The sequence below is a fragment of the Chroicocephalus ridibundus genome, chromosome 4, assembly GCF_963924245.1.
Source record: "Chroicocephalus ridibundus chromosome 4, bChrRid1.1, whole genome shotgun sequence".
In the NCBI taxonomy this organism is placed as follows: domain Eukaryota; kingdom Metazoa; phylum Chordata; class Aves; order Charadriiformes; family Laridae; genus Chroicocephalus; species Chroicocephalus ridibundus.
Window position 1 is genome coordinate 2,319,232 of NC_086287.1, and position 19,834 is coordinate 2,339,065.

The 19,834-nt window shown below is 66.8% G+C and overlaps 3 protein-coding genes and 1 non-coding gene across 4 annotated transcripts; 3 read left to right on the plus strand and 1 right to left on the minus strand.

The window, feature by feature from the left end:
• Positions 1-980: 980 nt before the first annotated feature.
• OSBP (oxysterol binding protein) lies at positions 981-8,498 on the plus strand. Its single transcript, XM_063332280.1, has 14 exons — positions 981-1,321; positions 2,040-2,248; positions 3,502-3,749; positions 3,845-4,043; positions 5,181-5,283; positions 5,376-5,430; positions 5,592-5,723; positions 5,812-6,057; positions 6,136-6,256; positions 6,403-6,506; positions 6,616-6,711; positions 6,796-6,977; positions 7,160-7,380; positions 7,527-8,498. Exons 1-14 carry the CDS (start codon positions 1,008-1,010, stop codon positions 7,667-7,669), a joined length of 2,373 nt encoding a protein of 790 aa, XP_063188350.1. The 5' UTR covers positions 981-1,007; the 3' UTR covers positions 7,670-8,498.
• A 1,017-nt stretch (positions 8,499-9,515) lies between these two features.
• TRNAV-UAC (transfer RNA valine (anticodon UAC)) lies at positions 9,516-9,588 on the plus strand. The gene has a single exon. It is a non-coding gene; the product is annotated as a tRNA-Val (tRNA).
• A 468-nt stretch (positions 9,589-10,056) lies between these two features.
• Positions 10,057-15,184, minus strand: CABP4 (calcium binding protein 4). The gene is made up of 6 exons (XM_063332283.1): positions 14,304-15,184; positions 12,798-12,828; positions 12,025-12,168; positions 11,818-11,927; positions 10,220-10,367; positions 10,057-10,112 (listed from the first exon to the last, which is right to left on the minus strand). Exons 1-6 carry the CDS (start codon positions 14,550-14,552, stop codon positions 10,084-10,086), a joined length of 711 nt encoding a protein of 236 aa, XP_063188353.1. The 5' UTR covers positions 14,553-15,184; the 3' UTR covers positions 10,057-10,083.
• A 1,561-nt stretch (positions 15,185-16,745) lies between these two features.
• GPR152 (G protein-coupled receptor 152) lies at positions 16,746-19,121 on the plus strand. Its single transcript, XM_063331604.1, has 3 exons — positions 16,746-16,755; positions 17,222-18,310; positions 18,593-19,121. Exons 2-3 carry the CDS (start codon positions 17,238-17,240, stop codon positions 19,119-19,121), a joined length of 1,602 nt encoding a protein of 533 aa, XP_063187674.1. The 5' UTR covers positions 16,746-16,755; positions 17,222-17,237.
• The last annotated feature ends 713 nt before the right edge of the window (positions 19,122-19,834 follow it).

Below are 19,834 nucleotides of genomic sequence, written 5' to 3' on the forward strand. Positions count from 1 at the left end.
CTTTTTTTTTTCTTTTTTTTCTTTTTTTTTCCTCTTGCTTTTAAAAAAAAAAAGAAAACAAAAGAGATTTGCACATGTAGGTATTTTACAACCCTGGCATTAACCAGCTCCCCTTGGCTGCTCCCCCCCCCCCCCCCCCCCCCCATTTTCCTCCGACGGATCAAGTGAAAAGTTCATTTATTATTATTATTTTTTTTTTCTTTGGGCTTTTTTTTTTTTTTCCTTTTTTCCTTCCGCCCCGCACCCCCCCCCCCCCCCCCCCCTTCAGTTTTTGGTTCTGGTTAATGAGAATAAAGTTTCTAAATTTACATTTTTATAGGGTATTGTAAATAAAGATGAATTGTATACTGCCGCGAGCGTGGCCTCTCCTTCTCTGGGGGCATTGGGGCGGCGGGGGGGGGCAGCGGACAAGAAGCCCTCGGTTCCCCCCCCCCCCCCCCCGCTTTCCCCCCCCCCCTCTTTTCCTCCCCTTTCCTGCCTTTCCCCCCGCTTTTCCCCCGGGGAGGTCCCGGCCCTCGGGGCCCGGGCCCAGCCTGAGGCCTTGGGGCGGTGGAGCGGTCCCCTCCCCTCCCCTCCCCGGCACCGGTCAAAGGTCAGAGGTCACCTCCCCTGCTGGCAGGACGGTGTCGTGGCCAATCGCAGCGCAAGCAGGGGAAGGTCCCGCCCACCCCGACGGGATGAGTCACCGCTCCGCCGCTAGGCCCCGCCCAGCCCGGCGCGCCGCGGCGGCAGTGACGCGCGGCTCCGCTCGCCTCCGCTGATTGGCGCGCGGCGCTGACAGACGGGCGAGCGGACCAGTGAGGAGGCGGGAGGGGGGGGCGCGCAGCTTCCCTCCCTTCGGCGCAAGCGCCGCCAGCAGCCACCGGGAGCGCGGGCCCCGCCCCTCGCGGGCGGCGCCACCAATCCGCTGGCCGGGGCGGTGCGCGCTGGGGCCGCCTCCGCCAATGGGGCGCGGCCGGGGGCGGGGCGGGTGACGGCAGCGCGGCGGGGCGGCGGCGGCGGCGGCGATGGCGGAGCTCCGCACGGCGGCGGCGGCAGCGGGCCCCGGGCCGGCGGCGCTGCCCGGCCCCATGGCGCTGCCCGCGGCCCCCGGTTCGGCCCCTGCCCTGCCCTCACCGGCGGCGGGAGGCGGGGCCGGGCCAGGCCCGGGGGCGGGCGCGGCGGCAGCGGCGGCGGCGGCGGCGGGGGGCGGCGGTTCCGGGTCGGGCGGCGCCGGGTCCGGTTCGGCGCGGGAGGGCTGGCTCTTCAAATGGACCAACTACATCAAAGGCTACCAGCGCCGCTGGTTCGTGCTCAGCAACGGCCTCCTCAGCTACTACCGGTACGCACCGGGGAAGGGCCCCCGCCGCCGGGTCTCGGTGTTTCCCCCCTCCGGCCAGCACCCGAGGGCCCGTTCCCCTGTGGGTGGCTCGGTAGGCGAGGGGAACGGACACCTGAGCCCGATCGTGGGGCCGGTCCTCAATTATTTATGGGGGAACCGGAGCCCGCAGGCAGCTGCCGGCTCCGGTTACAGCTCGGCGGCGGAGGGGTTGGGGGGGGGGAACACCGTCCACCGGGTCGTGCTGGGGGTGTCCCGGGCGGCTCCCTCCTTCTCTCCCTCCCGGGCTAGCTGACGTGGACGGGGTGTGCCAGGCTGGCACGGCCTCGCACGGCGCCGGGGACTTCACCCTCCGTGCCGGGATGCGGGAGGCACCGGGGGGGGGGGGGGGCGGGGGGGAGCACGGTGGGTCCCCCCAGGCCTCTCCCGGGGGCTGCTGAGCCCCCGGGGGCCGCGGAGCCCTCCCCTCCCCGGTGTGGCGTTGCCAGCTTTGGCCCCGTTCCGGCGCTGGCGGTGAAACCCCACGGCCGGCTGCTTGGCAAAACCACCCGGGGGCTGGAGCCGCTGCCCTATTAATAGCCCAGCCTGCGGGGTGGGGAATGCCAACCTCCCCCCCCCCCCCCCCCCCCTCCAAGGGTTGGCTACCACCGGGGCTGGGCTACGGGTCACTTCTTTCCGCCAAGCCCCTCAGCGTCCTCTCGTCCTGCCCTCCCCCGCGCAGATCCAAGGCGGAGATGCGGCACACTTGCCGCGGCACCATCAACCTGGCCACGGCCAACATCACGGTGGAGGATTCCTGCAACTTCATCATCTCCAACGGCGGGGCCCAGACCTACCACCTGAAGGCCAGCTCGGAGGTGGAGCGGCAACGTTGGGTCACCGCCCTGGAGCTGGCCAAGGCCAAAGCCGTCAAGATGCTGGAGGAATCAGGTATGGCCCTGCCGCCAGCGTGCCATCACAGTGTGTGTCCCCGAATCCCCCCGGAGCCAGGGAGAACGTGTCAACCCCCGGCTACGCCCCATGTGGGTCCCTCTCCTTCAACCCAGGGGCTGTTTTGCCGCTCCGTAGAAAGCGATCCCACGTGTTTTTCCCCTTCGCTCGCCGCTTTTCCCTGTCCGTCCCTCATTCCCGGACGCGGTGCTGCGCTCTCCTTTGGAGTAACGCGGCTTTCCTTCTGACGGCTCGGGTATCCCGGTGCCCTGCGCTGGGCTTTCCCAAACTCCCCAAACCAGGCGATTACGGCGCAGAAAACAAAAGTACAAGGGCGCGGGATGCTGCACGGCTCGGTCACCGTGCGTCACCTCGTGCTTAGGGGTTTTGGAAGCTCCCGGTGATGTAGGAGCGAGGGCTTGGTGCTTTGCTGGGACGAGGGCTCCCATCCTCTTCCTCACGGGCAAACATCCCAAATCCCCCGGGAATTGTCTTCGTTTCAAGACAAGCGAGCGAGCCTGGTGCTTGCGGTGGCGGTTGGGGGGACGATGATGACAACTGCGGAGTCTCTTCAATGTGGCTTCGGGCTTCCTCGGCGGTGCCTGCTGCTCTCCCTTCCCCAGTGAATCCCAGCTCCTTCCCGTTTGCCGGGTGCTCCCCCAGTTACGGACCTAAATCATCCCCCGCAACGCATCCAGCAGAGCAGGCGACGCTGGCAGCGGGACCCGGCCGTGCGGAGACACGGCTGCGTGAACACCCGGCTTGGAAACGGGTGGCCCGGGGGCGCTGGCAGCCGCTCACCGAGCGGGGTTTTGGAGGGGTGGCCGTGGCCGTCTGCGTGCGAGCTCGGCAGCGCTGTCCTGGCCGCTGCGGCCGTGCCGGCGCGGAGCCGGCTTCCCCGCTGAGGAGCCACCAGCAGCCTGGCACACGCGTCCTCGCTAGCGTGACCTCTCCTGTGCCGTGCCAGCAAAATCGGCCATCTGCTCCGAGCTGCCACGCCGCGGCCGTGGCGTCGCCGTCCAGGCTGCTGTGGCGGTGGCCGGGAGCGCTCCATGTGCGGCTCCCAGCCTTCAGGGAGTTTTTGGGGGGGGCTCCTGCTGCGCCCGTCCTGGCAACCCCGTGGTCAGAGCCTGGTGTGGCTCAGGGGGCAGGTTGCTCCCGCTGCTCCCAGCACGCAGCTTCTCCTTCTTCCCCATCTCCTGGGAGGAGGGAGACCCCCAGGGGGTTACGCGAACGTCCCTTCCCGCTGGCAGATGACTCCGGTGACGAGTCGGTGTCGCAGACGGACAAGACGGAACTGCAGAGCACGCTGCGCACCCTGTCCAGCAAAGTGGAGGATCTGAGCACCTGCAACGACCTGATCGCCAAGCACGGCACGGCCCTGCAGCGCTCTCTCAGCGAGCTGGAGACCCTCCGCCTGCCGGCCGAGAGCACCGAGAAGATCAAGCAGGTGAACGAACGAGCCACCCTCTTCCGCATCACCTCCAACGCCATGATCAACGTGAGTCCGCACCCCATGCCGCAGGGGAAGTCCGCCGAGGGGTTTTGACACCCCCCCCAGGGACCGTGCGCTGATGGGGCAGCGTTTCCCCGCAGGCCTGCCGGGATTTTCTGATGCTGGCCCAGACCCACAGCAAGAAGTGGCAGAAATCGCTGCAGCACGAACGGGATCAGCGCATCCGGCTGGAGGAGACGCTGGAGCAGCTGGCCAAGCAGCACAACCACCTGGAGAGGGCCTTCCGTGGGGCCACCGTCTTGCCCGCCAGCGCGCCGGGCACCGGCGGCTCTGCCAAAGGTATCGTAGAGCTGTAGAATGGTTTAGGTCGGAAGGGACCTTAAAGGCCACTCAGTGCCACCCCCTGCCCTGGGCAGGGACACCTCCCACCAGCCCAGGTTGCTCCAAGCCCCGTCCAACCTGCCCTTGAACCCCTCCAGGGATGGGGCAGCCACAGCTTCTCTGGGCAACCTGGGCCAGGGGCTCACCACCCTCACAGCCAAGAATTTCTTCCCAATATCTCATCCAAATCTCCCCTCTTGCAGTGGAAAACCCTTCCCCCTCGTCCCATGGCTCCCCTCCCTGATCCAGAGTCCCTCCCCAGCTCTCCTGGAGCCCCTTGAGGGACTGGAAGGGGCTGGAAGGTCTCCCCGGAGCCTTCTCTTCTCCAGGCTGAACCCCCCCAGCTCTCTCAGCCTGTCCCCACAGCAGAGGGGCTCCAGCCCTCCCAGCATCTCCGGGGCCTCCTCTGGCCCCGCTCCAACAGCTCCGTGTCCTTCTGCTGTTGGTGCCCCAGCGCTGGAGGCAGCACTGCAGGGGGGTCTCCCAGAGCGGAGCAGAGGGGCAGAATCCCCCCCTCGCCCCCCTGCCCACGCTGCTGGGGATGCAGCCCAGGCTGTGGGGGGTTCTGGGCTACCGTCGGACTTTGCCAGCTCTTGTTGAGCTTCTCATCCACCAACACCCCCGAGTCCTTCTCCTCAGGGCTGCTCTCCATCCCCTCATCCCCCGGCCTGGATGGATACTGGGGGTTGCCCCAACCCTTGCACTTGGCCTTGTTGAACATCATGAGGTTCACACAGGCCCGCTTCTTGAGCCCGTCCAGGTCCCTCTGGATGGTGTAACCCCCAGCTGCTTCCCGCCCTTTTCCCGAGCCAGGCTCGGTGTCCTTGGTGTCACCGACCCCGAGGGATAGGTCTGGCCGGTCTGTTCCCCGCTGCCGAGCGGCCGTGGCACCTGCAGCAGGCGGCGTGCTGTCCCACCGCCCATGAAACCTTCTGGCTCTGTCCCTGCTCCTCCGAAGCCTTGGCTGCCACCCCTCGGTGTGACAGGGGTGGCGTGTGGCCCCTCGCCTGGCTGGCGGTGACGGGAGACCCTCCCAAGTGCCTCACTGGGGGAAACCGGGAGGAATCTGCCTCGACCGCCCTCTCCCCTCCCCAGATCCGTGCTGCCCGGCGAAAGGAGACCTGAGCGACGAAGACGACGACAACGAGTTCTTCGACGCCCCGGAGATCATCACCATGCCGGAGAGCATGGGCCACAAGTGAGTGTCGGGGCGCGGGGGCTGCTTTCCTGCCCCCCGAACCCCGCTCGGGACTGACTCTGCCCCTCTTCCCCCCTCCCCCCCCAAAAAAGACGCACCGGCAGCAACATCAGCGGCACCAGCAGCGACATCAGCCTGGACGAGCAGGTAGGATGGCGACTTTCTGCTGGCATCGTGTGCCGAGCTGGCTCCGGGAGGAACAGGGGTGGGGGGGGGGCTGCGAGGCTGGTTCGGGGGTGCCCCAGTCCTGCGGAGGGATCGGGGGTCCCCAGCGGCGTCCCAGCAGCCCTTCTCTCACCCCCGCCCAGTACAAGCACCAGGTGGAAGACACCAAGAAGGAGAAGAGAACCCGCATCCCCTACAAACCCAACTACAGCCTCAACCTCTGGAGCATCATGAAAAACTGCATCGGGAAGGAGTTGTCCAAGATCCCCATGCCGGTGAGCGGGGACGCAGCTGGCGGGGGGGTGCCAGGTACCCCGGAAACCACCCCCCCCCCCCCGCCTCTTACGTCTCTCTTCCTTCTAGGTGAACTTCAACGAGCCCCTGTCCATGCTCCAGCGCCTGACCGAGGACCTGGAGTACCACGAGCTGCTCGACCGGGCGGCCAAATGCGAGAGTTCGCTGGAGCAGTTGTGCTACGTGGCCGCCTTCACCGTCTCGTCCTACTCCACCACCGTCTTCCGCACCAGCAAACCCTTCAACCCCCTCCTGGGGGAGACTTTTGAGCTGGATCGCCTGGAGGAGAACGGTTACCGTTCCCTCTGCGAGCAGGTACCGTCGGCCCCGCTCCTCCGGCCTCGCCGACCCCCTCGGGGCGGCCGGCGCTGAGTTGTCCCCTCTCCCGGCCAGGTGAGCCACCACCCCCCGGCCGCTGCCCACCACGCCGACTCCAAGCACGGCTGGACGCTTCGCCAGGAAATTAAAATCACCAGCAAATTTCGGGGCAAATACCTCTCCATCATGCCTCTGGGTGAGCGCCGCGGGCGGGTAGGGGCGTGGGGAAGGGAAGGACGGCTGTGCGGAGCCGAGGAGTGGGGCGGATTTGGGGTCCACGAAGGTCTCCGTGGGTCGGGCAGGATCCAGGGGAGCGTTCCCAGCGCAACTTTCCCTCCTCAGGTACCATCCACTGCGTCTTCCACTCTTCCGGCAACCACTACACGTGGAAAAAAGTCACCACCACCGTACACAACATCATCGTGGGCAAGCTCTGGATAGACCAGGTGGGGTGAAATCCCGGGGACGGGGCTCCCGTGCCTCAGTTTCCCCTCCGGTGCCAGGGAAAGGGCCGTGGGGGGCTGGATGTGACCGTCCCCCACCTCCCCTCCGCAGTCGGGTGAAATCGAGATCGTCAACCACAAGACGGGCGACAAGTGCAACCTCAAGTTCGTTCCTTACAGCTATTTCTCGCGGGACGTGGCCAGGAAGGTAAGGGGCACGGGGGAGGGACAGCGTTGGGACGCCCTGGGGTGCTCGTAGCTCCTCGTCGAGCCTGTCCCCTCTCCCCCTCAGGTCACGGGGGAGGTGACAGACCCCGCGGGGAAGGTGCATTTTGTCCTGCTGGGCACCTGGGACGAGAAGATGGACTGCTACAAGGTGACGCAGGGCGCTGGGGACAACGGAGCGGAAGGACGGCAGAGAGCCCACGAGGCCGAGGACAGCCGGGTGCTGCTGTGGAAGAGGAACCCGCTCCCGTGAGGAGGGGGACAACGGGACAAAGCGTCCCCAGAGCTTGGTGGGGGTGGGGGGTGGTTCCCAACCCCCGGCGAAGGGCAGGAGAGAGGGGGCTGGGTGTGAATCCTGTCGGTGGAGGGACTGTGAGGGTCTTTTTTTATTTTATTTTTTTTTTTTTTTTTGCCCCCTCCCCGGCGTGTAGGAAGTACGCGGAGAACATGTACTACTTTTCGGAGCTGGCGTTGACGCTCAACGCCCCGGAGAGCGGCACGGCGCCCACCGACAGCCGTTGGCGCCCCGACCAGCGCCTGATGGAGAACGGCCGCTGGGACGAGGCCAACGCCGAAAAACAGCGCCTGGAGGAGAAACAACGCATCTCCCGCAAGAGACGGGAAGCCGAAGCCGCCAGGGCCACCGAGGACGGTAAGGAAAAGGGGACAAACGGCCCCCAAACCACCCCCCCCCCCGGCCTCCCCTTCCCTGCTTTGGCCCTACGGCTCTCATCCCGCCCCCCACCCATCCTTGTCGTTCACCCCCCCACCACCCCCCCCCCCCCAATCCTGCCCCAGGCACCCCCTACGACCCCTACAAGCCGCTGTGGTTCGAGCGCAAGAAGGACCCTGTCACCCAGGAGCTGGCGCACGTCTACAAGGGCGGTTACTGGGAGAGCAAAGAGAAGCAGGACTGGACCTTGTGCCCGGACATTTTCTGAGCCGGCGGAGTCAAGGGGGGGGTGGGACACACACACACACACACACACACACACACACACACATATGCTGGGGTGGGGGGGGGGAGCCCCCGTCTGTCTGTCCGTCTGTCTTAACCGCCCGTCCCGTCGGCCGCGCTCGCCTGCCGGGGTTGCCTTAGCCCATCCAAACTGACTTTGATGCCGGAGCGGGGAGCGGGAACCGGCCCCCCCCACCCTCCCCTCCACCCCCCCCGCCCCAAAAAACCCGCTCAGAAGTTGGGGGGGGGGGGGTGTCTCCTTCATCCCATCCACTTCGCAGCGCCCCCCCCCCCCGGGGTGGGCAGGGGCCGGCTCTGCCCCGGGGCGGGGGGCGCAGCGGGGCGAGCCCGAGGCTGGCCTTGGTCTCTTCCCCCTCCCCATTTTTTCGGTTCTTCTTGGCAGCCCCCCCCCCCCAACACCCACCCGCCCAGGCATTGGGGTGCTCACGGCGGTGGGGGGCGGGGGGGGGGGGGGCAGACTCCGCCCCACAGCCTGTTCTATAGGTGTATATTATATATATGTAGAGAGCGAGCAGGGGGGTCCCCTTCTGCGCCCCCCGGGGGGGTCACCCAGCCTCCCTGGGGTGTCCCCCAGCCACAGCCCACCCCCCCCGGCCGCAGGGCGCCCCCCCCCCTCCAGGTGCCTTCCCCAGAGGTTGTTTAGGGCAGGGGATGGTCCGAGGACTTGGGGGGCGGGGGGGGGGTGTGGGGGGTGGGTGTGTGCGTCTCTCCCACCCATCCCCGGGGGGCAGCGGGGCCCCCGCATCCCCAAACACTACAGGGGCCAGGGAGATACGCTGTGGGGGGAGACGGGGGGGGGTGGTGTGTGTCTCTGCACCCCCAAAACTGAAAAGTGGGGGCGTATGATGCCTTTTTTTTTTTTTTTTTTTTTTTTCTCCCCTCTCCAACCCCCCCCCCCCCCCCCCCCTCCAGGAAAACAACTTAAATTAAAATCTGTGAATGCCCCAACCTGCCTGTGCCTGCTCTGTGTGTGTGTGTGTGTGGGGGGGCTGATCGTGGTGTGTCCCCCCCCCTTTACTACAGGGACTCTGGGGGGAGCTGAGGGAAGGGACCACTTGATCCCCCCCAGGGCTCCCTGCACCCCAGAAAAGGGGGGGTGGCAGCACCCAAGAGCCCCGGACCCTCAGATTAGAAGTCTGATGCTTCTGGGGGGGGGTCTGGGGGAGGAAGGCGGGGGGGTGGGCACATGGTCCCCAACCTTCCTCATCCTCCTGGGTGTTGGGGTGCCGTGGGCACCTCAATATGTGTCCCTGATGCCACCACGGGTGTCCAGCTGCCATTGTGATCCCCCCCGCCATGTCCCTGGTGGGGGGCCCAGGTGCCACCCTAGCCCCCCCGGCCCCCTTCCCCAGGGGACACGGCTCATTGTCCCCATCGCTGGGGCCCTGGCCACCCCGAGGGACCCTCTGTGTACCCCAGCCACCTCCTGTGGGCCCCTGGGGCAGTCTTGGGGGTCCCTGGGACAGTTGTTCCTCCCCCCACACCCCCTCCCTGCAAGAAAAGGGAGCCATGGGCTACCGGAAATGGGGGTTGGACCCATGGGGACACTCATCCATGGCGGGGCGTTAACTCCAAGGCGTGACCCCACATATTTTGAGGGTGATCCCCCAGCCCTTGGGGCTTGTTTCCCCCACCCCCACCCCAAACTGGTCCTGGGGGTTTCATGTGTAGTGTGGTTCCCCCCACGACCACCATGGCAGCGGCTCCGGTGGGGCTCGAACCCCTGAACTTTGCTGCCGGCCGTCGGTAAAAGTCCAAGGCGCTCCCCCTTGCGCCACAGAGCCCCCCCCCAGCCCCCCTCCCGGGGCGGCTCCATGGTGTAGGGGTGATCACGTCTGCTTTACACGCAGAAGGTCCTGGGTTCGAGCCCCAGTGGAGCCACAACCCTCCAGTTGGGTTTTTGCCGGGGGGGGAGGATCTTTATGCTGATATTCCCTCCCCCTTGATTAATTGGGCTGTGGATTAATTGGCGGATCGTCCAGCCAATAGCAGAGCGGGGGTTGGAACCACGTGACCCCAAACCCTGCCTGTATCCACCACCCCCCCCCAAGCCTGGAGGGGTGGGCGGGGGCTGGGGACAGGCTCCTCCCCACATGTCACCCTGTGTCCCCCAAGAGACACTCACCCTCCAGCTCTGATTGAGGATTTATTGGATTTATTGCGCCCCCCGGCCCTGCCGCCACCCCCCCTGAGGAGGGCGGGGGGGCCGTTGGGGGCCTCATGTCTGCCCCACTCCCAGATGCGGGCTCGGCTCCAGCCGTTCACTCTGAAGCCTAATGGTGGCAGAGAGGTTGGGCAGGTCGGCTGGGCAAGGATCGGGGGAGGGGGGGGGTTCCCCATGTGTGTGGGGGGGTCCCCTCCTGCCCCAAAGCTTCGTTACCGGGATGACAGCATCATAACGAACTCTGCGGGGCGAGGGAGGGGGGCGTGAGGGGACCCAACTGGGCCACGCTTCGCAGCCCCCCCCCGGCCACCTGATGTGGGGTGGGGGAGGGGGGGGGTGGGGCCTCACCATCGAAGTCCACGCGCCCATCCCCGTTGAGGTCCACGTCCTGCAGGATCTCGTCCACCTCCTGCGCCTTCAGCTGCTCCCCCAGCAGCGCCGCGATGGCCTCCCGCATCTCCGCGCTGCTGATCTCCCCGTCCCCGTTCACGTCGAACTGCGGCACCCGCGGCGGGGGGGTCACCTTCCCCACCGGCCCCACCACCCTCCCTCCCGCCACGGCCGTGGTCACCCCCATGGTCACCATTTCCCCATGGTCTTCCCGTGGTCATCATCCCCTCCATGCCTGTGGTCACTCCCATGGTCACCGTCACCCCATGGTCATCATCCCCTTCATGCCTGTGGTCAACCCCATGGTCTACCGTCCCCCCATAGTCTTCCCATGGTCACTGTCCCCTACATGCTCTTGGTCATCCCCTTGGTCACCATTTCCCCGTGGTCATGGTCACCCCCATGGTCTTCCTGTGGTCATCATCCCCTCCATGCCCGTGGTCACTCCCTTGGTCACTGTCACCCCATAGTCATCATCCCTTCCATGTCTGTGGTCACCCCCATGGTCTACTGTCCCCCACCATGGTCTTCCCATGGTCACTGTCCCCTGCTCGCTCATGGTCACCATTTCACTGTGGTCACGGTCACCCCATGGTCAACCCCATGGTCTGATGTCCCCCCATGATCAATGTCACCCCATGGTCTTCTCATGGTCACCATCCACTCCATGCCCATGGTCACCATTTCCCTGTGGTCATGGTCTCCCCATGGTCTTCCCATGTTCACTGTCCCCTACACGCTTGTGGTCACCCCCATGGTCACCATTTCCCTGTGGTCATGGTCACCCCATGGTCTTCCTATGGTCATCATCCCCCTCCATACCCATGGTCACTCCCGTGGTCACTGTTCCCCCATGGTCTTCCCATGGTCACTGTCTCCTCCATGTCCTTGGTCACCCCCATGGTCACCATTCCCCCATGGTCATGGTCTTCCCATGGTCACTGGTCCCCATCATGCCTGTGGTCAACCCCATGGTCATTGTCCCCCCGTGGTCTTTCCTGGGTTGCTGTCCTCTCCATGCCTGTGGTCACCATTGTGGCTGTGGTCACATCAGTGGCCACCCCTGTGGCCATCATTACCACACAGTGTTCCCATGGTCATTGTCCCCCTTTATACCTGTGGTCACCCCCATGGTCACCACCACCCCATGGTCATGGTCTCAGCATGGTCTTCCCATGGTCATTGTCCCCCTCCATGCCTGTGGTCAGCCCCATGGTCATCATTCCCCCATGGTCACGTTCTCCCCATAGTCTTCCTTGGTCGCTGTCCCCTCCATGCCTGTGGTGACCCCCATCGTCACCATCCCTCCATGGTCATGGTCGCCCCACAGTTTTCCTATGGTCATTGTTCCGCTCTATGCCTGTGGTCACCCCCATGATCACCATCCATCCCCCCATGGTCATGGTCTCCCCATGGTCTTCCCATGGTCATTGTCCCCCTCCATGCCTGTGGTCACCCCCATAGTCATGTTCTCCCCATGGCCTTTCCATGGTCACTGTCCCCTCCATGCCAGTGGTCACCCCCGTGGCCGTGGTCCCCCATGGCGGCGGCCGTACCTCACGGAAGGCGATCTTGAGCTCCCTCACGCCCACCATGTGGGCCGTCTCCTCCCGCAACTTCGGCCCCATCATCTGCACGAAGTCCTCGAAGTCCACGCGGCCGCCCACTGCGGGGGAGGAAAGGGACAACCTCAGCTCCCCACGCCCCATCCCCTGCCCCTCCGGGCCCCTCCCCAGCCCCACGGCAGCCGGCCCCACGCTCACTCCTCATCTTGATGTGCTGGGAGATCTCGATGAGCTCCATCTCGGTGGGCATGTACCCCAGGGTGCGCATGCAGGCGCCCAGGTCCTTGTAGCTGAGGTACCCGTCCTGGTCCGTGTCGAACTCCTTGAAGGCGTCCAGCAGCTCTGCCCGGACACGCGGGGACACGCGGGGACACACACCCCGTCAGGCATGGGCGTCCCCCAGGCACGGCGGCACCCCCGGGCAGGTCTCTCCCTGCATGCGGTACTGTGGCACGTGGCCCCATGGCTCTGCACCCCGTGGCAGAGCCCTCCATGGCACATGTCCCCATGGCACTGTGCCCCATGGCAGAGCCCTCCATGGCACATGTCCCCATGGCTCTGTGCCCCATGGCACTGCACCCCATGGGAGACCCCTCCATGGCATGTGTCCTCGTGGCACTGTGCCCCATGGGAGACCCCTCCATGACAACGTGTCCCCATGGCACTGCACCCCATGGCACTGCACCCCATGGCAGATCCCTCCATGACAATGTGTCCCCATGGCTCTGCACCCCATGGCAGATCCCTCCATGGCATGTGTCCCCATGGCACTGCACCCCACGGCACTGCACCCCATGGCAGACCCCTCCATGACAACATGTCCCCATGGCTCTGCACCCCATGGCAGATCCTTCCATGGCACGTGTCCCCATGGCACTGCACCCCATGGCAGATCCCTCCCTGGCACATGCCCCCCATGCTCCCAGCCCACCCCAGCACCCCCATGTCCCCCCTGTCCCCCCATTGCTCACCGTCCAGCTCCTCTGGTGACAGCTCCCGCTCCTGGGCCAGGCACACACACACACACACACACACACACACACACACACACACACACACACACACACACACACACACACGGGGGGGGGGGGGGACGGGGGACACAGAATCAGCCCCGGCTCAGCCGCAACCCACCCCCCCCTCCCCACCCCGGCAGACCGCGGTGTCACCTTCGTTAAGCGTGGGCCAAAATTAACTCCGGCGGGAGGGATTAAAGGGATTGGAAGCAAAGCCCTGCCCTGCCCCGGCCCCCGTGTCCCCTCTCCTGCCACCCACCCTGGGCCCCCCCCCCCAAGCCCGGGACCCCCGGTTTGCCCCCCGGCACCCACGGGTGCTGCCGAGGGCGGGGGGCTCGCGTTCCCCATTCCAGGCTGTCCCCTTGGGTGTCCCCCAAGGCTGCGGGGTGTCCCCAACACCATCCCCCGTGCCCCCATGTCCCCTCCATCCCCAGGGTCCCGGAGTGTCCCCATTCCCATCCCGGAATGTCCCCAGTCCCGTCCCCAATGTCCCCGTCTCCATGGTCCCAGAGCATCCCCAATCCCATCCCCGGCGCCTCCGTGTCCCCCCCCGTTCCCAGGGCCCTGGAGTGTCCCCAACACCACCCCCAATGCCCTGTGTCCCCTCCATCTCCAGGGTCCCAGAGTGTCCCTGACCCTGTCCCCAGTGCCCCGTGTCCCCTCCAACACATGTTGCAGGACATTCCCAGGATCTTCCCCAGCACCTCCATGTCCCCTCCATCCCCGGGGTCCCTGTCCCCAGTGCCCCATGTCCCCTCCATCCCTGGGCTCCCAGAACATCCCTGACCCTGTCCCTTGTGCCCCATGTCCCCTCCATCCCCGGGGTCCCTGTCCCCAGTGCCCCATATCCCCTCTATCCCTGGGGTCCCAGAGTGTCCCTCACTCTGTCCCCAGTGCCCCTTGTCCCCTCCATCCCTGGGCTCCCAGAACATCCCTGACCCTGTCCCTTGTGCCCCATGTCCCCTCCATCCCCGGGGTCCCAGACTGTCCCCGACCCTGTCCCCGACCCTGTCCCCGACCCTGTGCCCGGTGACCCATGTCACCTCCATCCCCAGGGTCCCTGTCCCCAATGCCCCATGTGCCCTCCTTCCCCAGGGTCCCAGAGTGTCCCTCACCCTGTCCCCTCCTTCCCCAGGGTCCCTGTCCCCAGTGCCACATTGTCCCCTCCATCCCCCAGGTCCCAGAGCCTCCCTGCCTTCGTCCCCACGTCCCCTCCGTTCCCAATGTCCCCCCACACCCCATCCCTGTCCCCAGTGCCCCATGTCCCCTCCTTCCCCGGGGTCCCAGAGTGTCCCTCACCCTGTCCCCTCCTTCCCCAGGGTCCCTGTCCCCAGTGCCACATTGTCCCCTCCACCCCCTGGGTCCCAGAGCCTCCCCTCCCCACCTTCATCCCCACGACCCCTCTGTCCCCAGTGTCCCCCCCCCCGACCCTGTCCCCGTCCCCTGCCCGGTTGTCCCCACCTTGCCGAAGACGGTGTTGAGGAAGGGGGAGTAGGTCTTGGTGGCCGCGGCGTGGGGGTCCCCAGGCCCCTTCTTGCCGTTCTTCTGCCCGTGGCCGCCTTGCCGGGACTCAGAGCCTGGGCTTTTGGTAGCCGGGGGGCCACCGTCCTCGGGGGTTTTGGGGCTTTTCTCCCCCCCCTCCCCCCTTTTCCCTTTCCCCGGGGTCTCCGTGTCCTTGGGGGCCCCCTTGTCCCCCCGGGAGCGTGGCATGGGGCCGGGGGTGGGTGGGCAGCGGGCAGGGAGCGGGACCCTGCGGTGGCCGAGCCTTAAGAAGGACCCGGAAAATCCTCTTACGCCCCGACGTGGCCCCCCCCGCGCCCCCCCCCCCCGCCGCTCCCCCGTGGGCTCCCTGGCCCCCGGCAGGGCAAAGCCAATTAGCGGCGATTAGCGGGAGGAAACGGCAACCGGGCGCCCGTCACCGGCCGTGGCCTCGCGCCGGGGCAGAGCCACACGGCCACGGCACCCCCAGCCACCGGCCAGGTCCCCAGCGCGTGTCCTGGGGACATCCTCCGGGTCCCTGCGCCGGCACCGACCCACGTCCCCAACGCCGGCACCCCACGGCCACCACCCGTGTCCCCAGCACTAACCCACGTCCCCAACGCTCTCACTCCAAGGCCACCACCAGTGTCCCCAGCAATAAACCATGTCCCCAGCGCTGACACCTCAAGGCCACCACTCATGTCCCCAACACTCTCACTCCAAGGCCACCACCAGTGTCCCCAGCAATAAACCGTGTCCCCAGCACTCTCACCCCGTGGCCACCACCAGTGTCCCCAGCAAAAAAACATGTCCCCAGCGCTGACACCTCAAGGCCTCCACCCATGTCCCCAGCACCAAACGGTGTCCCCAACACTCTCATGCCATGGCCACCACCCGTGTCCCCAACACCAACCCACGTCCCCAATGCTCTCACCCCATGGCCACCACCAGTGTCCCCAGCACAAACCCATGTCTCCAACACTGTTACCCCGTGGCCACCACATGTGTCCCCAGCAATAAACCATGTCCCCAACACTCTCACCTCAAGGCCACCACCAGTGTCCACGGCACCAAACAGTGTCCCCAGCGCTCTCACGCCATGGCCACCAGCCGTGTCCCCAACACCAACCCATGTCCCCAACACTGTTACCCCGTGGCCACCACCCGTGTCCCCAGCACCAACCCACGTCCCCAGCGCTGACACCTCAAGGCCACCACCAGTGTCCCCAGCACCAAACGGTGTCCCCAGCGCTCTCATGCCATGGACACCACCCGTGTCCCCAACACCAACCCATGTCCCCAACACTGTTACCCCGTGGCCACCACCAGTGTCCCCAGCACCAACCCACGTCCCCAGCGCTGACACCTCAAGGCCACCACCAGTGTCCCCAGCACCAAACAGTGTCCCCAACACTCTCATGCCATGGCCACCACCCGTGTCCCCAGCATGAACCCATGTCCCCAGTGCTCTCACCCCATGGCCACCACCCGTGTCCCCAACACCAACCCACGTCCCCAGCACTGATACCTCAAGGCCACCACCCATGTCCCCAGCACCAAACGGTGTCCCCAACACTCATGCCATGGCCACCACCAGTGCCCCCAGCACCAACCCACTTCCCCAACACCATTACCCCGTGGCCACCACCCGTGTCCCCAGCACCAACAAACGTCCCCAGTACTCTCACCCCATGGCCACCACCCATGTCCCCAGCCCAGACACCCATCCCCAGCACGGGGACCCAACCCCCCAGCTGGGATGTGACATCGCTGGATGCCGTGGTGGCCCCGGCCCCCCCGCCCTGTGTCACCGTGATACCATCAGCCTGGCTCAGCATCTGCCTGGCGGGTGGCAGCAGGAAGCCAGCGCGTGATGGGGAGATGCCAGCGCGTGATGGGGAGATGCCATCGCGGGGACACTGTCACGCCACCGTACCGGCCCCCGCTGGCATGGCCACGGCGCATGTGTCCCCACGTCCCCACCCGGGGAGCTCCGGGACCCCCAACCCCGTGCCCCACGGGGCCAGAACTGGGTGGCCAGGAGTGAGAAGGGGGGTCCTGTCCCCCGGCTGTCCCCCCTGCTCCATGTCACCGTCCCCAAGCAGCGATAACGGGGCTGCTTCCTTCCTGCCTGATAACGGGGAGCGAGCGCCCCACGCGTCTGTCCGTCCCCCCCCCCCCCCCACTCGGTTGGGGGGGGAAACTGAGGCACGGCTGGAGCGACCCCACCCCTCCCCGCAGAGCTGCCTGCAGGGTCAGTGCTGGGGGGGGACAGGGGACATTTGGGGGGGGGGGTCACTGCCAAAGGGGGGGGGGGGGATAGTGGGAGGAGCTTCGAAATTGCAGCCCCTCCCACCCACTCCCACATATAGGGCACCCCACAGCCGGGTGCCCCCCACCCGCCGCCTCCGCCCGAGCCCTCCCCGCCATTAAGGTAGGTCCTACGTTAATTATTGACATGGACACCCCCCCCCCCCCACCCCAGGCAGGGTGTCCCCAGGCTTGGCCGGGGCGTGATGGCCTCGGTGGGCACGGGGTGGCCGGGGGGGGCAGGGACGGGGATGCCATGGGGGGACATCGCGGGGGGGGCACCCCGAAATGAAGGCAGGGCAGGAGGAAGCCAGGCTGCGGTGGGACGAGGGAGGGGGGGGGACACTGGGTGGGTAATGGCGTGGTGCTGCGGGGCAGGGTGACACGGGAGGGGGTGACACAGGATGGGGTGACACGGGAGGGGGTGACATGGGAGGGGGTGACTTGGGAGGGGGTGACCCAGGAGAGGGTGACACGGGATGGGGTGACACGGGAGGGGGTGACACTTGGAGGGGGTGACCCGGGCGGGGGTGACCCGGGCGGGGGTGACACCCCTTCCCGCAGCCCTGAGCCACCCGTGGTGCCCACAGAACCGCAGCCCGGGCGATGGAGCCATGGAACGCCACGCTGTCCCCTACCCTGTCCCCCACCCTGTCCCCATGGATCCCCGGCACCCTGATGTGGGACGGCCAGCTGATGGTGGCCTGCGCGGCGCTGGGGTTGCCGGCCAACGCCTTCACCCTCTGGCTAACGGGCTGGCGCCTGCGGTGCCGAGGACTGGCCACCTTCATCTTCAGCCTGGCCACCTCCGACTTCCTCTTCCTGGCCAACTCCCTCTTGCAGATCTGGTCGGTGGCCCACGGCCACATATGGGTGCTGGGCACCCACCTCTGCCGCCTCCACAAGTTTCTCTACGGTTTGGGCTACTACAGCGGGCTCTTCTTACTAGCCACCATCAGCCTGGACCGCTGCCTCTTGGTGGCCACCCCGCTCTGGTACCGGTGCCGGCGACCGGCCCGTTTACCGGCGGCGTTGTGCCTGGGCTCGTGGCTAGTGGCGGGGGTTTGCAGCTTGCCCGACGCGGCCTTGTCGGCAGCCGAGGAGGTGATGGCCGGCCTGGAGGTGTGCCGTAGCCGGAGAGGGAGCTGGGAGGTCCCCATGCGGTGGCTGGAGGTGGTGGTGGAAGGGCTACTGCCCTTCGGGGTGGTGGTGACGTGCCACGGAGCCGCCCTGCTGCTGGCCCGCTGGCGGCGTGGCCACGGTGGCCGCCCGCCGGCCCGTTTCCAGCGCATCGTGGCGGCCACCCTGAGCGCCTACGTGCTGCTGCATCTGCCCTTCCAGGTCACCCAGCTGCTGCAGCTGGTTGTCCCCAAGCCCCCCGGCCACCTCCTCTACCTGCTGGGGCTGGCCTTCAACCTGGGCAGCTGCCTCAACCCCTGCCTCTACCTGCTGCTGGGCACCCGCGCCGGCCACCGCCTGGCCCGCCTGCCACCCGCCCTGCTGGCCCGCCTGTCACCCGCCCTCATGGCCCGCCTGCCACCCGCCGCCCTCGCCCACGTGCCACCCGCCACCGTCAGCCCTGTGCCACCCGCCCCCCCCGCCCACGTGGCGCTCACCACGCTCCCCTCTGTGCCACCCTCTCCTGCCAACCCGGTGCCACCCGCCGCCATCACCCCTGTGCCACCCACTGCCACCACCCCTGTGTCACCCTCCCCTGCCACCCCTGTGCCACCAACTGCCATCACCCCCGGGCCACCCACTGCTGTCACCCCTGTGCCATCTGCTGCCATCAGCCCTGTGCCACCCACCACCATTACCCCCATGTCACCCACTGCCATCACCCCTGTGCCACCCACTGCCACCACCCCTGTGTCACCCTCCCCTGCCACCCCTATGCCACCAACTGCCATCACCCCCGGGCCACCCACTGCTGTCACCCCTGTGCCATCTGCTGCCATCAGCCCTGTGCCACCCACCACCATTACCCCCGTGTCACCCACTGCCATCACCCCTGTGCCACCCACTGCCATCACCCCTGTGCCACCCACCACTGTCACCACTGTCCCACCTTCCACTGTCACCCCTGTGCCACCCACCACAGTCACCCTGGGGCCACCCACTGCCATCACCCCTGTGCCACCCACCACTGTCACCCCTGTGTCACCCACTGCTGTCACCACTGTGCCATCTGCTGCCATCAGCCCTGTGCCACCCACCACCATTACCCCCATGTCACCCACTGCCATCACCCCTGTGCCACCCACCACTGTCACCACTGTTCCACCTTCCACTGTCACCCCTGTGCCACCCACCACGGTCACCCTGGGGCCACCCACTGCCATCGCCCCTGTGCCATCTGCCGCCATCACCCCTGTGCCACCCACCACTGTCACCCCTGTGCCATCTGCTGCCATCACCCCTGAGCCACCCACTGCTGTCACCCACCCGTCATCCGAGGCGCCCGTGGTGTCCCCACCTGCAGGTCCATGAGCTGTCCCCCCCGCCCATCCCCATCCAGCACGGCCGTGGGGTGGCACAGGGCCAGGTGTCCCCCATGTCCCCGCCGTCCCCCGGCTGGGGTCACCCCCAGCACGTCCCGTGCCCACCCACGCAGATGGGGCCTCGGTGGGGCACGGCCACCCGTGGGGACGTGGGGCACAGTGTGGCGCAGGCTGGGCTCAGTGGGTGCCCATGGGGGACATATGCCCGGCCACCACGTGGCCCCACGGCGACCCTCCCCACGGGGTGACCCTGCCCACTGGGACCCTGCCCATAGGGACCCTCCCCATGGGGTGACCGTGCCCCACGCAGGGACTGTGCCGCATGGGGACGCTGCCCCATGGGGTGACCCTGCCCCACGGGGTGACCCTGCCCACGGGGACACCGTGCCCATGGGGACCCTGCCTCACGAGGTGACCGTGCACCATGATGACCCTCCCCACGGGGTGACCCTGCCCCACGGTGACCCTCCCCACGGGGTGACCGTGCTCGTGGGGACCCTCCCCACGGGGTGACCGTGTCCCACAGCGTGACCCTGCCCCACGGGGACCCTGCCCCATGAGGACCCTGCCCCACGGTGACCCTCCCCACGGGGTGACCCTGCCCCACGGTGACCCTCCCCATGGGGTGACCGTGCTCGTGGGGACCCTCCCCACGGGGTGACCGTGTCCCACAGCGTGACCCTGCCCCACGGGGACCCTGCC